The 15888-nt window shown below is 48.5% G+C and overlaps 1 protein-coding gene across 2 annotated transcripts in view; it reads right to left on the minus strand.

The window, feature by feature from the left end:
* Window positions 1-1065: 1065 nt before the first annotated feature.
* Tmem131 (transmembrane protein 131) overlaps window positions 1066-15888 on the minus strand; it is a 192204-nt gene continuing 177381 nt past the window's right edge. For both annotated transcript variants that reach the window (XM_004844395.3, XM_021258043.2), the window contains 9 exons: window positions 13507-13634; window positions 8880-9004; window positions 8537-8686; window positions 5840-6005; window positions 5152-5273; window positions 4958-5054; window positions 4154-4251; window positions 3248-3408; window positions 1066-2121 (listed from right to left, as the gene is read on the minus strand). In XM_004844395.3, coding sequence (XP_004844452.1) covers window positions 1837-2121; window positions 3248-3408; window positions 4154-4251; window positions 4958-5054; window positions 5152-5273; window positions 5840-6005; window positions 8537-8686; window positions 8880-9004; window positions 13507-13634 — 1332 coding nt within the window. In that variant the 3' untranslated portion in view covers window positions 1066-1836. The remainder of the gene's footprint in view (window positions 2122-3247; window positions 3409-4153; window positions 4252-4957; window positions 5055-5151; window positions 5274-5839; window positions 6006-8536; window positions 8687-8879; window positions 9005-13506; window positions 13635-15888) is intronic.

The raw sequence follows: 15888 nt of genomic DNA on the forward strand, positions 1-15888 counted from the left end.
TCTGAATGAGTAATGCAAATTAATGCAGTTTGGTGTGCTGAAACTTGCCTGGTATCTACGTAGACTACAGGTGCCATTTGGAGGAGTTTTTAAATTGGAAAAGTGGCAACCCCCTGAGTTAAAAGGAAAAATAACATCTTAAATGTGTCAACTTTAATTTTGTACCTTCCAGACTTGGCTAAGTTGCTTCTAGTCTGTTCTGAGGCCTGGCAGCTCATGTTGGCATTTGTACCCAGCACTCTGCCTTCTCTGCCATCTGTGGCTCTGTCCCTCAGCTTCACACAGGCTGCCTTCCATTCAGCCCTAGTCTGGGGTTTAGCTATATTTGTTTAAATTGCTGAAGCTTCTCATTACCAGTGGAAAATGGCAGCTTCCAGGTCCCTGGCTCCCAGCCCAAGCCTCCCTCCCACTTGGTCCCCCCAAATTCAGAACTGACAGGGGAAACACTGAGGAACCCAAGCTGCGGAGCTGCTGGAAAGCTCCTGCAGGTGGCCCTGGGCCTCTCTCAGATTCCCAGCTGCTCTACCATTCACATTGTCTTCCTCTCATACGACCTCCTCAGATGTCGGTCTGGTAAAGGCTGGCCCATCTCGGAACATGCAGTGGCGAGTGGGATACAGGGCCCTTTCCTGAGGATGGGGACTGTGCCCTGCAGGTCTGTGGCAGATAGGCCTCTGGGTGCCCAGGCATCCCTTTCACCGAGTTCTTAGAGCTGAAAGTAAAATGGAGATAACCAATGGATTCCGGGGTGTTAGACAGGTGCTCAACACAGAGTAAGTATCTGAGAAATGTTAGCGACTGTGATTTTAAGACTTTAATGGTTAGGAAAATGGTAGAGGAAAAACCATTCCCGGGTGAGCCCAAACAGGCTCCTAGGTAATTTCTATCAGGACCCTCTCAGTGATTACCATGAGAATTTCACTAGACCACAGGGATTCTGGTTGCAGTAAATCACACACTGCCTTTACCTGTCAACTCCAGAGTAGGACAATGATTTGACTCTTCACTATGTGTGAGACAATCCAAATAAATGCATCTTGTGTGTAAAAAAGCAGAACAGAACAATTCAAGGCTTTTGAAAAAAGCATCATTTATTTCAAAGTACAACACAAAGTTGTATTTTTAAGAAATACACATTCAATCTTGTATCTCAAGACTTGGCTATGTGCATTTCAGTTTATCTTTAAAATAAATTCAGGTATACAAATGTTACATACCTCAAGTACAAACAGCACAGAAAATGCGTATGGTCTCAACCGAATGTTTTTACATTCATCCACTGCTTGTAAGCTGACATACATTTCTGTAATCTGCTTTAAACCAAGACAGCCTTACTTTAAAAAAATACTCTGTATTTTCAGCACAAAGTCTTCATACATTTTTAAAATTAGATCTTGGCGCATAATATTGTGAAGTTATTAAAAACCAAACTTGGTAATTTAGTAAAATTGTCAACATGCCAGTACTTCGGAATCAACTCAAATTACCCCCTTAGCGGCAATGCCAAGTCTGTGTTCAGATAGGTAAAGAAAGCGTGGAGAAGACAGGTAAGGAACACGGGGAGCAGTTACGGTTCTCACACGTACAGGTCTTAGTAGGGTTCGTGGCTGAGCCCAAACTTTTCTCTAAAAGCACAACAGCAAATCTCATATTATCATTAATTGCAAGAGAGATCTGAAAGAAGCGAGTGGTGCAAGCCTGCCCTGCTGGGTCTGTTTGGCAAGGATGAGAAGGGAGGGGTGGGAGCAACAACAGTAAGAGCCTGAAAGAGCTGTCTCAAACCTGGGCTCTTGCCATCTTGACAAGGGGCCCCCACAATTTGCTTTTTGCCTAATTTCAATTCTCATGAGGGAAGTGTGCATTCGACCAAGGGTCGGAGCTTCTTCTTCCAATTGTGGGGCTCCATATCCTCCAGGGGTTATAGGTCTGTCCCAAGTCATCAGCTGGACTGGAGGTGTTGGCAGAGTGCGAGGTGGGGGAGTTTTCTGCACCCAAGAGGCTGATGCCTGACAGTGTGTTTGCTGGAGTTGTGAAGGGAAGGGCACTGTTGAGGTTGCTGGACCAGATCGAGTTGCTGAATGGAGTAGTAGACCACAGGCCGCTGGTGTTGCCAAGGATCGACTGCAACAGAATAGAGGACACCTGACACTGAGCCCGAGGCTGAGGTGGGCAGGTGAGGGGCTCTGCACAGATGGAGCTGAGGCTCCAGATCTTTCTCACTTTACCTGGAACACATCCATCTACGCAGCTATATTGCAATGGGAGAAAACGGCTCCAAACAGCTTGGCTGCTGCCTTACAATCTCCCTGGAGCAGTCGCTCACCTGCAGGTGCCACTGGGGCTACTTCTACACCACAACAATGGCACCAAGTAGGTGACACACAAGCAGGATGCCCCTCAAAGTCTCAAACATAGGCAATCTGACCCTACCATTTGCTGATCATGATTTACAGACGGCTGAGGTGCTTTCGAAATTGATATCAGAATGATTAGAAGTGAAAGCCAACTTTGGAATCTACGAAAATAAAATCTGTGAAATTAAAATATCTCCTGGCAAACTTTACACATCTAATTTAGTTTCCTGAAAACAACGAAGTAATCACAGGGATTTTTTCTGTTGTAATTCTGGGAAAGCTGAAATGATTATTTTCCTGGATAAGAGGGCAATTTTGGAGCATAATCTTTCCAGAAAAATTCAGCTGAGAAGCAAACAAATGTGTACTACCAAAGCTCAAGCTAAGACACAGGTGCTGTTCAGAAACAAAATACAGTGGTGCCTTGGTTCACAAACGCTTCTGGCAAAATTCTGTTTTTGTCTGCAAACTCAACATTGGATGACAAACATGACCACGGCCATCTTTTTTGCATGAACACAAATGTGGTCATTTTCCCCAGAACTGTGGAATTAATTAAGTTCATGAACTGAGGCACTGCTGTGAATGCAACCTTGCTTCTGGGGGCCAGTGAAGCCATGCCCAGTCATCACCTGGATCACACCTGTGCTCCAGCTCACAGGTTGGAGAGGGTGACGATGGCCCTGGGCTGTGGTGGCAAAACTGGGGAGCAGCCCCACAGTAGCTCACTATACTCCTGAAGCGTCCCAACCCTGGTGGCTCTGGAGGGCAGTGACAGACCAGTTGGCAGGATGTGAATGTAGCAGCGGGGACCATGGAAGTATTCTGTCAGCACCGTCCAAGTGAGAGCAATGACTGAGGTGACAGTGAGGGGCCAGGGCCCGAGTACTCACGGTGGCCGTGTGGGTCGGGGAGCTGGAACTAGCTGGCCAGGAGGGGCTAGGATCTGTGGCTGGTGCGTCCCACAGGTATGAAGGGCCACTGCTAAACTCATTCCAGCTCCTCTGTGAGGCCTGATTGCAGGATCGCGGTAACCCGAGTTTGCTGAAAACTTCTGAAAATAAGGAGACAATCGTCAAGTCTGTATTTTATTTTGCTGTGACCTCTGGGCGAGATGGGGCTCCCTCAGTTGCACACATCCCACACAACTCACCTGGAACTGCCATACACACTTCATCACTCCCACCACACGCAAGGGGGCTGGGGGAGGGCGGCCCCCAGAACTCAGGCACAAGGCAGCACGTGCATCAGACACTAACATCACAGCCACAGCCACTGCCAAACTCATTTGCTGCCTCTAATTCTAGCTGGCAAGAAACAGGAGGTGGCACCCTGGATCCTGGGCTCTCACTTAGAGCAGAGTCCTTCCAGGGCGCTCTGACGTGCGTGAGGGTGTGTGGGGGGCACCAGCCAGCCAGCATACACACACATACACAGCAAGGCCACCCCACTGCACCACAGGCCGGCAGTGTGGATGTGAGGGGACCGGGCAGGAAAGGGACCCTTCCACAGGCCACCGTACTGTGCTTCCCACACAGAATGGTGGAAGGGGTGAGTGGGGCCGGGCTCCTGAGAATCCCTCCAGGAGAGTGACAGAAGAATTCACTTCCCTGAAACCAGCACGGAAACTTTCTACCGGCTAATGACTAGGTTCTGACTTCCGGGGAGCAACGCACTGTAAACACGTCTCCACACCAGTCAGGCTTCCCCTTGCACCGCATAACACACGGACCTATGCTGCCTCTTCCTTCCTTCTTTGTCCCTGGCTGATTAGTCACAGGCCAGTGTTAAACACTCACCACCGGTTAGATTAAAAGAATTTCCAAAGGCGGAGAACGAATTGAGGGGGGTGAAGTCAGGGCTGCTTGGGTTGCTGACGGGGCTCCACAGACCCGAGCTGGAGGTTACAGGAGGAAAAGGCAACACACAAATGGCTGAGTTAGTGAGACGGCCCACACCTCCGAGGGGAGCTTACACTCACAACAGACAGGGAGCTGGGCGCGCCCAAGGGTCATGGCAGAAAGCTACAGGGCTGTGCCCCATGCTAGCTGTGAGCTGAATGAGGCAGTGTTTGAAAAGAAAACATACATTTTACTTCATTTTTTTTCGGTAAAGACAGATCTGTTAAAGAGCTATTTCCAACCTAGGACCCATTTCCTATTCATGCAAAGTGGGTAAACGGGGGCCCTACTGACAGGCTTTAATGTAGTTCTTGTTATTTATCTGGGAAAGTCTGTAAGTGACTGCTGATGCCACCATGTCACTGTGTAAAAAACAAGCTGGTGCTTTGGGTCCAGAGCGTGGCATGGCCAGAATTTACTATGCTTATATTTGGGCCAAACTCCTTCCTCCCAAGTATGGTTTGGAGTCTGTAACAGCAAACTAGACCCAGCTTCCCATGTAGCCCACTCATGGAGAGAAGCAGGGCAGATCTGTTGGACTTGTCCTCTGCAGGGCTCTGTCAGGGAGGCCCAGTAAACCTCTCTGCTTTTACCCAGTGGCACCTGACAACTTCGTCCCCTGAGATGAGGGACAGAGTGCCTGGAAACCATCTCTGGACTGAGGTGCCAACCCAACCCTGGGTTAAGAAAGGTCGACTGTACCTGTCTGAGCCATCGCTGTCAACAGGAATGTGTGAGATGCCAAGGCTGCTGGAAAAATCTATTTTGTTTGAAGACACTTTAGCAAAGCCATTCCCACCTGCAACGAGGGACCCGGAACCAGTCAGAGGCAGAGCGGGACCCAGCCGTTCTAGTACCACGCCCTGGGAACAGGTCTCAGAAGTGGAGGCACTCACCAGGGCTCTTGTCGTAACCCGCTGTGACAGCGGCAAAGGTGGGGTTGCCGTTTTTGCCAGGCAGTGAGGCTGCTTTTGTCAACTTGTTTTTGCTGCTGTTCAGCTGCTTTGCTTTTGGATCACTTGAGGCAAGAAGCAGAGAGAGGAGTGATTGGTGTTGGCAGTGTGGGCTGGGAGGCTGTGGGGCACCTGTCCTGGGGAGCAAGGCCTGCAGGACATAGCCCGACACCTGAGTCGGTGCTGCTGGGGCATCTCACAGAAGATGCTCTGTGCCCAAGACTGCTTCCTCACATGAAAAATGAGGGGTATCTTGGGATTTAGGAAAGAATAGGGCAGGGATCACAATGTAGGGGCAGTGGGTGACCACAGTTTGGAGAAGAAACTGAGGAGCCACTGGGCAGAGATGCTGTCAGAGGGTGGGCAAGCCCACAGAGGACAGGAGCCCACCCACCCTCACCAGCAGGCAGGGTCACATGCTCACCAGGCAGGGGCCATAAGCAGGGTGGCCCCCAGCCTCAGTGTTGCTGCCTTTCTCGTTGGCATGGGAAGACCTGACACCAAGCTTGCTGGTGGGACACAGCTCTGGCACATGGTGCCACCATCTTCACTTTAACTGTCAGGCAGACACGAGGGCCGCGGCACCATGTCAAGGTAGCAACGCTGGGCGTCTGGAAGGCCTAGTGCCTACCTGGTGGAGGTGCTGTTGACAATGCTGCTGTAGCTGCCCCGGGATGTGAATGGGCAAGGGGCAGTGGGAGGTGATGGAGAGGTGGGTGTCGGTGAGGTCTGGCGTTGTTTTAAGAAAATGTCTGCGTTGAGGGTTTGCAGAGAAAGTTTATAAAGACTGTCAGTAGCTAGAAATGAAAAACAAAAGTTCTCATTAATGCAGTATTTTGGTTTGTAGTCTTCCCAGTCAGTTACTGCTGATGTTCTGAAACAATGCACAACTCAAGCACTTCTACAAAGAAAACAAATTAAAGCTCTTACGGACCTGTTTAAAGGTTTTAAAAGAGAAAAAAGAATCTGTGACACTCAGCTCTCCAAGAATCCCACGCCCATAGGGTGATCTTGGTAGCTTCAGTCACCCTTTACTGTCTCACCATCCCACCTGGGCAGCTGGAGCTCCACTGCCGCTGCTGGGGATGTGGAAGAGCCTCGGCCCTCATCTGGGTTCACAGCTGTGGCAGCAGATATAGTGCCCAGGCTGACATCCCCAGGTCTACAACAGGAACACCTGTCACCCCCCGAAGGCCTGCTGTGTGCTGCTCTGCTCCCTGTTTTAAAAGGACACTGGCTCTTGGGATATTCCCACACCCATCAGAGCAGCCTCTACATAGCCGTTTTAAAGATTTAAGGCAGAAAAGTCACAAAATATTTGCATTCAAGATGGAAATATATATACTTTTAAATAAAATTTTGCACATCTACTGTGCACCTCTTGGTGCTGTTCTTTTTTTTTTTTCCATTAAGTTCATTGGTACATTTCAGGTATACAATACAGTTACATTCATCATTGGAATCTTTATGCTCTTCTTGACCCCAAGATGTGAAGCATCATCAGGGAGTCTGGCTGCTAGGGGGTCCCCAACCCTGGTGTGCCAAGATTGGTGTTCCACTGTAGCCTGGGTGGCCTCCAGTGTCCACCCAATCCCTCCCCCTCTCTCCATGCCTTTTGCTCTGGCTTGCAGAGCTGCAGCCTGCCTGGGGTACTCACTGAACCCTATCACTGTCCAGCCCCACAGGTTCTCCCTGCATCCCTGTCCCACATGATGTCAGGACCCACATTATGGCAGTGCCAAGAACACTCCCTGCTCTGGAAGCCTCACTTCCTGCCTTCATGGGTGCCTTCTGCCTTAGCCGCTGCTTTTCCACCTTAGTGCTGGCCCCCAGACCCTCTTCCCCTGAACACGTGCCCTCCAGCCGCATTGCTGCCTGTGCCCAGCGCCTATCCCAAATGGTGCCCCATATGAACCTGTTCCCATTCCTCTGCCCTCTCATCCTCTGCAGAGGCATCCACAGTTAATGCTTCAGGTAGGAACCCAACATAGGGGACGGGCAGGGAAAATCTCACAGGGTATCTGCAATTAGAGAACTTTTTGCTCCAAATATTAGATTTTTCTCTGTGGCTTTCTAGCTGCCTTTCCTTTGTATTTTTGTCTTTTTAAACCAAGGAACTTCTCAGTGTCCCACATGGTATAAGGCCCTGCACGGAGGGCTGCCCCTTGGGACAGTGAGAGCTTATGCACAGGTTTCAGCGCCTACCTGAGACCACTGCTGCACCCAGTCAGGAGCACCCTGGATGGCAGGACTGACTTTACTTCCCTGGGCATCTGTTTAATAGGGAATTGCCCTAGCATAAGGTATAAGCCAAGGACCAACATCCAGCAGGGCCTCCGTGGGCATCCAAAGAGCCAAGCTGTCTGCACACATGAACCCATTCACACACTTGGGCAGGGCTCTGTATGACCTTGGACCTAGGAACGCAGTTCACTTCTGGCAAAAAGACCAAGACTAACTGGGGCTGGCAGGGTCATGGCAGGCAGGTGGCGCCAGGCTCCAACATAGAACACATCTCTCACTGGCTGACGTGCATGCAGGCAAAACACCACAGCACCTGAGCGACCAGCCTCTGCACGCATACAGCCCACTCAGTGCCCTGATCCCCACTGTGGCACCATCTCTGCATCTTCATCTTCAGCCACCCCATCCTGTCCATCTGCCTCATTTCCTCTCAGTAAGGACAAGCTGGCTGAAGGTCTGCTCTCCAGGGCAGGAAGTGCCCTGCTCATGGGCCCTTCCTTCTCTTGCTCTGCTGTCTTCTATCTCTGGCCTAAGTGTCTACAGGGCAAGCACTTCAACCTGTATTCAGCAGACTGTGCTCACTGTCTTGATTTATCACAGGTCAAATCTGAGCAAAATCAGGGAATCTTCCTGCAGCTGCTTATGTAAAAATGTGGCTGAGGTGGGGAGTGAACTGAATGTGGCAAAGCGATTCTGGGATACATGTGGAGGAAACCGTCGCAGGCGCAGGATGACTGGGTCAAGGCTTTTGTACACTGAACACTTCTGGGATGATCAGCCACTGCAGACAGTCCACTCTACTGTGCACACAGGCAGTGGCATGCCAGCCTGCTGGAATGGGGAGCCCTCAGGTGAATCCCTGGTATTTTCTCTGGTGTAAATACACTTTTGGGGCCAGCTTCAATCTCTTAACAGTATAACCACTGGCTACACTGCTTAGCCATGGGCCCTTGCTGACTGGTTCCAGTTGGCTATGATGCTGGCCTCCCCTGAAAGCAATATGCCTGCCTCAGGGGGCCCACACCCAGAGATGGGGAGGCTGTGGGTGCAGGGAGCAACATGATTCCTAATGCACCATACTTACAGCTGCCGGGCTTGTGAACTGGTATGGCATCCCACTCTGGAGGAGGAGAGTCCTTTTCACCCTCTGAGCTACTGGTGTTGCCCAGTTCTTGACTGTTTGGGAGGAATTTTGCTAGGGCGGGTGGTCTGTTGTCCACTAACTTATTTGTACCTGCACAAAAACCAGAAAAGAGAGTCATTAGTGGGGGACAATTTCTCTTTCAGGTCTGTCTCGCTGAGGCTGTCAATGAGGACAGGAACACCGCCTCTGCCCCCTAATGTGATTGATAATTGATGCTACTAACTCACAGCAATTACAGATACGGTGAACTGTGAAAACACCCATGCGATCAAAGTGGCGGTACCTTTTGTTTTCTGGGAACTTCGTGACTTGGATCCACTTGTCAATGGGGTTGGAAGAGGAATCTTGGTTGGCAGATTTCTCCGTTGTTTACTTTCCAGTGGGGGAGTACACGGTATTTCTAAAGAACTGAAAGACAATCAAGCATGAGGATACAGATGTGTCCCACTGTTTTGGAGCAGGGGTAGAAAAGACTAATACTATAATTATCCTACAATTCTACTGCATGTCTAACATGGTTCTGGGAGGTGTGGCCCACCCACACTGCTGGCCCAGGACCAGTGCATTCTGAGCAAGGTAGGAATGCTCAGAGGATGCCTAGTACGGCAGCATTAAATTTTCTGTTCTGAGCGCTGACAGGGTGTGGAGGTGAGGTCGGCATGCCTGCCTCAGGTAACATGTGCCTTGAGCACCAGTCTCTGTACCTGGACTCTGGCAGCCCTCCTGAATATGGGGAGTCTGGGGGTCTCGGACTTACAATCTCATAGGTTCTGCTATTCACAACCTTGGACACATTTCCCCATAGAAACTGCAAGGAGCCAGGCCAGGGAGAAGTACTGAGCCCACACAGGGCAGCAGGCTGCTTCACATGCAGGTCCAGGTCAATGCGGCAGGGCAAATCCTAGGTAACCACTATAAATATTTTTTATGGAATCACTGAGGATCTAAATGATTCTGAGGTAAGCTTTCAATAATAAACATACATTGTATAAATAGGACAACTGACTGAATTTCTTGTCAGCCAAGGAAAAACAGTCTGATGGACTATTTTAAGCCCTCCACACTGATGAAGACATTAAATCTGCTGGGAGACAAGTAGTCCAGAGAGGGAAGCTGCAGGAATGTGCTGGGTAGCACGCCTGTGGAGGTAACACTGTGCGTACCACTAACACACGGTGACAGTATTCTTTATAAAGCTGCCTCTGTGCTGCCCACCAAGACCATGCCTTGGACCTGGGGGCCTTGAGGAGGTGCTCTGGTGACCGTGAGACACAGCTGTGGGAAGCCAGGGCCCTTGTGGGGAATTATCCCAAGAATCATCAGCAGTTACCACTGAGCTAAGGCTCAGCCCACAGCTTGCTTCTCCTCACAGATCTATGACATCTGCACACATAGACATATCTCTGGTACTCCCCACCTCTGGGTATACTTGCCACCCTCAGTCCTCGGTGTGACCATAGCCTGTCCTCAGGCTCCCTAGCCTCACCCTCTGAGGTCTACCTGCACTGCACGATCTTCCTTCCACCGCCATCCCTAGAGCCCTGCCACCTGCCAGGTTTGGGCTCAGGGACACTCATTGCACCAGTGCATGACAGATCTGAAAGCTCAGAAGGGTCCAGATGTCCTTGACCCATGGTCACCAGGACACCCTGGCTCTCTTTCCAGGACAGTGAAGTGTGGTCTCATAAGTGAATAAACATGTTTTAAAGAAGGCTACTTACAAACACTTTGTAAGGTGGCAGAATCAAAAGTCATTTGCATTTTTTATTTTTATTTTTTTACATTTTATATATTTTCCACAATCCTATTTTACATGGAATTAGTAAAAGAGCTAACCAAAAACCCAGCAGGTCTCTTTTGGCCCAAATCAGTAGAATTTTAGGTAGGATGATAAGCTGAAGTGAAAAAAACCCACTTGTTATGGGTGAGACTGTTAATACTATGGTATTATAAAATCATCTGTCCCTCTTCCACTTCTGACAGTGTTATTTAAAATCTGTTTTCTAAAAAAACCTCCAAAGGCTACCATGACACAGACACTCAGCCCTCCAGGGGGGTGGTGTGGGTTAGGGTTATTTCTAGGCAAGGTTGGCTGAGGAGTGGGGTGTCTGTTTATTCAAAGCTTAGCTCTGTGCCACTAAAAAATTAATTGGCTTTTTAGAAAAAAGGTGCCAGACTATTTTATTTTTGTGGATTCCTATGTTCCTAAATTAAGCCAGATGATCTCTGGCAAAAATCCCTTTTTAAGGCTTCAAAATAAAATGGAGAGCCAACTTACTTGAGATGATTCTTTCTAAAGGGAAAGAGGAGGTGGCCTGGCCAGGCTTCCTCTCTGCTCAGGCTCCTGTTTGGGGAGAGGGATGGAGCTGAGGGCTCTCCCTATGCTGATGGCACTGTGCCAGTGTGTGCAGCGTGGTGTCCACAGCCCTCACCCTATGTCGAGCACGTTAAAGTCACCTTTGCTCACTGGAGATCATTACAGCTACTTAAACATGCAGAGACATGATGGACAGACAGGAAAACAGAAGACCAGTAGGTAGGTGGTTCCTAATACTGAGACGGGATTCTTCTCTGCTGGCATCTCTGACCCAGAACAGCCTTCTGGAGGTCCACAGGCCTGTTTGTATGGTGTCAGTGCTGGAGAAATGGAGATCCCAGTTCTGCCCTGCAGCCTTGTGCTCCTTCCTTAGGTTGGGGCCGACTGTTCTGAAGTCCACTCTTGGGGAGTGTGGGAGGAGATGGAGGATGAGCCACCCCCGGGCTTTATCAGCATGTGCAAAGTTCCCAAGAGGAAGTGGGTATGACACCTTATCAAGGAAGCCTTGCTGTGATAACTTATCCTTTAGGTATGTGGGTCACAGCCAGCAGGTCTCTCTGAGTGAGGATCTGCCGTGACTCTGCCTGACCAACAGCAGCAGCACCCATCACAGCTCAGGGCACACGGGAATGGCTCTACTCAGAAGCAACTGTCTTTGGTTATTTACAAAATCAGACTCTGTCTAACTGTCTATTTGATTCATGAAATAATTCTGATTCTCAATATTTTTTGGAAAAACAAAATGATCAGTGAACTAAAAAGGATTAGATTAAGTGGATTAAATTAAGGAGATTAAAAGACTGGGGTTGCACATGGATTTTTCCAGTGATAAAAAGATAGTTTAAAAAAGTAATTTAGAGAATATGGCTTGAACTGTCCTCTGGTAATGATTTCTTCTCTTGGCTATGCATCAAGAGATCCCAGGGGCCTGTTGGAACCATCACCCCAGGGCTGGGAATAGGGAACTGACTGCTCTAGCTTCTGCTTTACCAGGGAACTGGAAATCCTTGCAAAGGTAGTGGACTCAAGCGAAGTCTTTCACAGACTCTACAAATTCAAATCTGCTATTCTGATAAAGTCAGAATATAGCAGAAGTCAGTGGAAGAAAGATGAAGGTCAGGATAAACATGTCCTATCTACTTAGTCTCAGGTACCAATCTCAGGCATAAGCAAACAGTAGGTGTGGTCACGGTTACCTACGAGGCAGTATTTATGAGAATTCGTATGAGCTCTGGCTTTTACATTTATTATCGTAAGAACTGTGTATTATCTACTCTCAAAAGATTTTTCCTATGTAAAAACTAGGGTTTTTCATAATCTGGGTGCACTTGCCTCATTTACTGTAAGATATCTTCTCAATCACTTAAGTTTGAAACAGGCCTGAGAGAACACTCCGGGCCTCTGGAGCAGTGCTAATCCTATCCCGGGATGCCATAACATTAGCGCCAGTTGGTGCCTCATGCCAGGTTCTTCAGGAGGGATGCCAGGGTGCCAACCTCCTCTTCAGAAGGGGCCTTCTCCTCTCTTTCTCTCCCCTCACATGGTCCACCTGACATTCCTTCTAACTGGACCACACTGTTCTCAACAAAATGTGGGCCTGGTCATTCAAACTAACAATTCTCACAGAAGACTAAATTTTCGATAGAAATACTCCATTTGTAATCAGTGCCATAAGTCATTTCATAAGCTCAGGGCTCAGGCAACATTTTACTGTGGTAATCTCTACAGAACAGGACTGGCCCTGCCTGAGGCCAGCTGTTCAACAACAAATCCAGGTTAGTCATTTTTTTGCAAAGTCAAGTTTTATTCCCAGAATCAGAGTCAGAACTTTCCACAGAATAGACTTTCACAAATTAGGCCTGGATGAACAATGATAAAAAACTACAACTGCTTTTTTGATTTAAACCCAATGCCTTGACGTCCCACATCATTTCCTGCTGTCTGTCCAAAAGAAGGCAGTGCTACTGGACATTTTTATGACTAACTACGAAGGGGATTATCAATGATGCCAATACTAAACTAGGTTTATCAGGAATGTAGACACCAACACAGGGTCTAAAGAGAACACGAAGTGACCTTAGTGCAGTACACTCATTCACTTGGAGAGACACTTGCAGCAAGGCCTCCCTGTGGGGCCTGCCTGAAGCCTGAGGCACAGTCTGAAGTGGAGTTAGTTCATGGACAAACTGTCTGACGTGGACATTTGCCTGACAGTTTCTAGGGAAGAACAAACTCTTCCAAGTTTTATGGTACACGATTCTAGATCCCCACTGTGGCTCTGGGTCTCTACAGATGCAGAGGTCTTTGTGAGAAAAGCTATGCTCCTCCTGCTGGACCACCGATATCACCTTTGTGCACAAGTGAAAGGGTTCTTTGCCTGGGAGTGAATCATAAACCTAAACTTCTACAACAGATTGTTAATCTTGTCCTCTACATGTCTGGCTGTCCTCCATCCGCAACCCAAGGGAAACATGAAGCAGGACCCAGATTTTGCTACCAGAATCCCCCCAAAACCAACCGACCAAAACAATACCCGACTTTCACCAGCTACTTCCTTTGTGTACCCTTTTTTCTCTGTACTTATTTTTCTTACCTGGGTTTCACATCTGTTGGGATTTCTTTCTTAACATGAACAAGTTTTTTGCTCTTTTGCTTCACTTGAGACATTTCACTTTCATGTTTTTCAGGAATGGCTTGTTTTCCCTTTTGCTTTTCCGTGTCCTATTAAAAAAAAGTACACTTAATTGCTTGAGAAGGATTAATAGAAATGACTGAAATGAGTTCCATTTGAAGATAAGGATACAAAATCTACAATGTAAGAGATCTATGTGTCTTACATGTTAACATGAACAGGCTCCTTCGTGCAAGTTGATCTTTATTGTGTTTCTGGCAGGTTTGCAGCCATTTAAAGTGTAACTGTGATGTGTAGAGTTTAAGTTATAAAGAAGGTCATTTTAATTTATACTCTGTCCTGACAGTAATGGATGGTGCCAACAGCAGCATCAATTGGTAATTCCTTATTTTTAAGTATTAGGGAGTAAAACCTTATCTTTATTGGTATGAAAAGTTCAGCAAAGACTACAGTGTAAAGTTAAGCACTTCTGGCAATGGCCTCACTCTGAGAAAACACTCCAGGAAAAAAGGCAGAGCAGGCGGCACTTAGTGTACTCCCACCTGCTCCTCCCTGAGCCTGGAGGAGCCACAGTAATGGCTGGTTCAGCTCCTACAGCTCCTCTCCCTCTGTCAATGGGATGGTGCCTGGAATTCATTCTCATATTTGGCACTTGATGCTAGGCAATGGGGTTACCAGGAGGGCCCAATTCCCTCCCTGAAGGCCTGTGAAGTCAAGCAAGAGGAGGACACACATGACAGAGGGCAGTGTGGGCCTCTGGTGTAGAAATGCTCCCTCGCCAGGCTGGAGCACAGAGGGTCTGTCAAGCCTGGCTCAGATGTGGGAAGTGCAAGCCTGAGATGCATCTGAAAGCTATGGTTGTCAATTGGTCCACCAGTTGCTGTTTCTGGGCCTTTGTGAGATCGGTTCATGAAATGCTCTATATATTTCTGGAGTAACGTGATGCTGCTGTGACAAACACACCATCCTGCGTTATCATGGGCCTGTTTCCTAACAAGGGTGCATGCTGGCCCCCTCAGGAGTCACTGAGCTGCCAGGGGAGCTGCACGTAGAGGGTGCTGGGCACTAAAACAACCTGGCTCTTCACCACTGCCACTAAGAAGTATGGGGCTAGTTCAGGGGACAGACAATGGAAAGGCCATTCTCGGCAATGAGGGACAGCCACAGGTGCGGGGGGCAGGGGGGTCTCTACAGGTGGTCAGTAAAGCAGCCAGGATTTCCTAGATCACAACACGCTAGTCCCTTTAACCACCAGGAGTGAATAACCAGAGGCAGGGCAGAAACAGCTCCTGGCACTTGCATCTCTGTATTGGGTTGTTCAAGAAGCAATTACTGAACCCATGACCTGTCGAGTGGTCTACAGACCCAGAGCTCTGTGAGGACAAGGATGTGGCCTTTTTGTATATGACCTGGCGCTTAGGTGACTGACACATATTTGTTCACTGAATGGATGGATCAGGGCTGGAGAAGACAAATGACCTGGCAAGGGTAATCCAGTTAGGAAGAAAATACACAACCTGCAACCCAAGACCAGTCACAGAGAAAAGCTCACAGCCTGCAGCCTGAAAGTGCTGTATAGGAGGGGCAGACTCATGGGGGTGGGCAGCAGGTGCAGAGGCCTTCTAGAGACTGTGAGCTCTGGGCTGCATCTGTGAGGGCTAGGCTAGGGTGCCAGAATGATGCTGGTGCCAGAAGGTGCAGGGGATACTGGTGGACCTGTCAGTAGGAGACAGTGAGCTGGGGTGACGAGGAAAGGGTCTGGAAAGGCAGGCTGAAGAGAGAATGACTATGCCAAGGGCTTCCCAAATGCCGCTCACACAGTGGAGCATGAGGGGGTGGGGGCAGGGCCACCCTGCAAGATTAGCACTGGGAGCTCTGCTGCACTCAAGTAATTTATTAAAATGGACACAAAATACATGACTCCAGCACTAGTTAGGAATTCTACCAAGGGAGACAGGGCACCACGCCAGTGGTGAGGACATGCAAAGGGGACGGTGGCTGACCTGAACAATGCGTTACATACACATTTTATTTTAAGAATTAATTCATCCAGCTGATACTGTTGAATGTGTTTAAGAAGTTTCCCTTAGGTGTTCAGATTGAAACTGAAAAATAGATTCTGGTCCACAACATTACAGGCTATATTAAGATCATTTTAAATTTGAAATCTATCCAGAAATAGGGGCCAAAGTAGAACTCTATCCTCGCTCTTTTGGACACCATGTGTAACTCACCCTCTTAGACACACTGACAACTGTAACTCTACCCTCCAGGTCCTAATGGCTGCTCTGTGCCGGGCACAATGTGCTATTATTATTCCTGAGCTGGTAATGCTCCTTGAGC

This window comes from Heterocephalus glaber, unplaced genomic scaffold (genome assembly GCF_053883595.1).
Source record: "Heterocephalus glaber isolate CG9 unplaced genomic scaffold, H.glaber_assembly_v1.0 deba00000470, whole genome shotgun sequence".
NCBI classification, from domain to species: Eukaryota; Metazoa; Chordata; class Mammalia; order Rodentia; family Bathyergidae; genus Heterocephalus; species Heterocephalus glaber.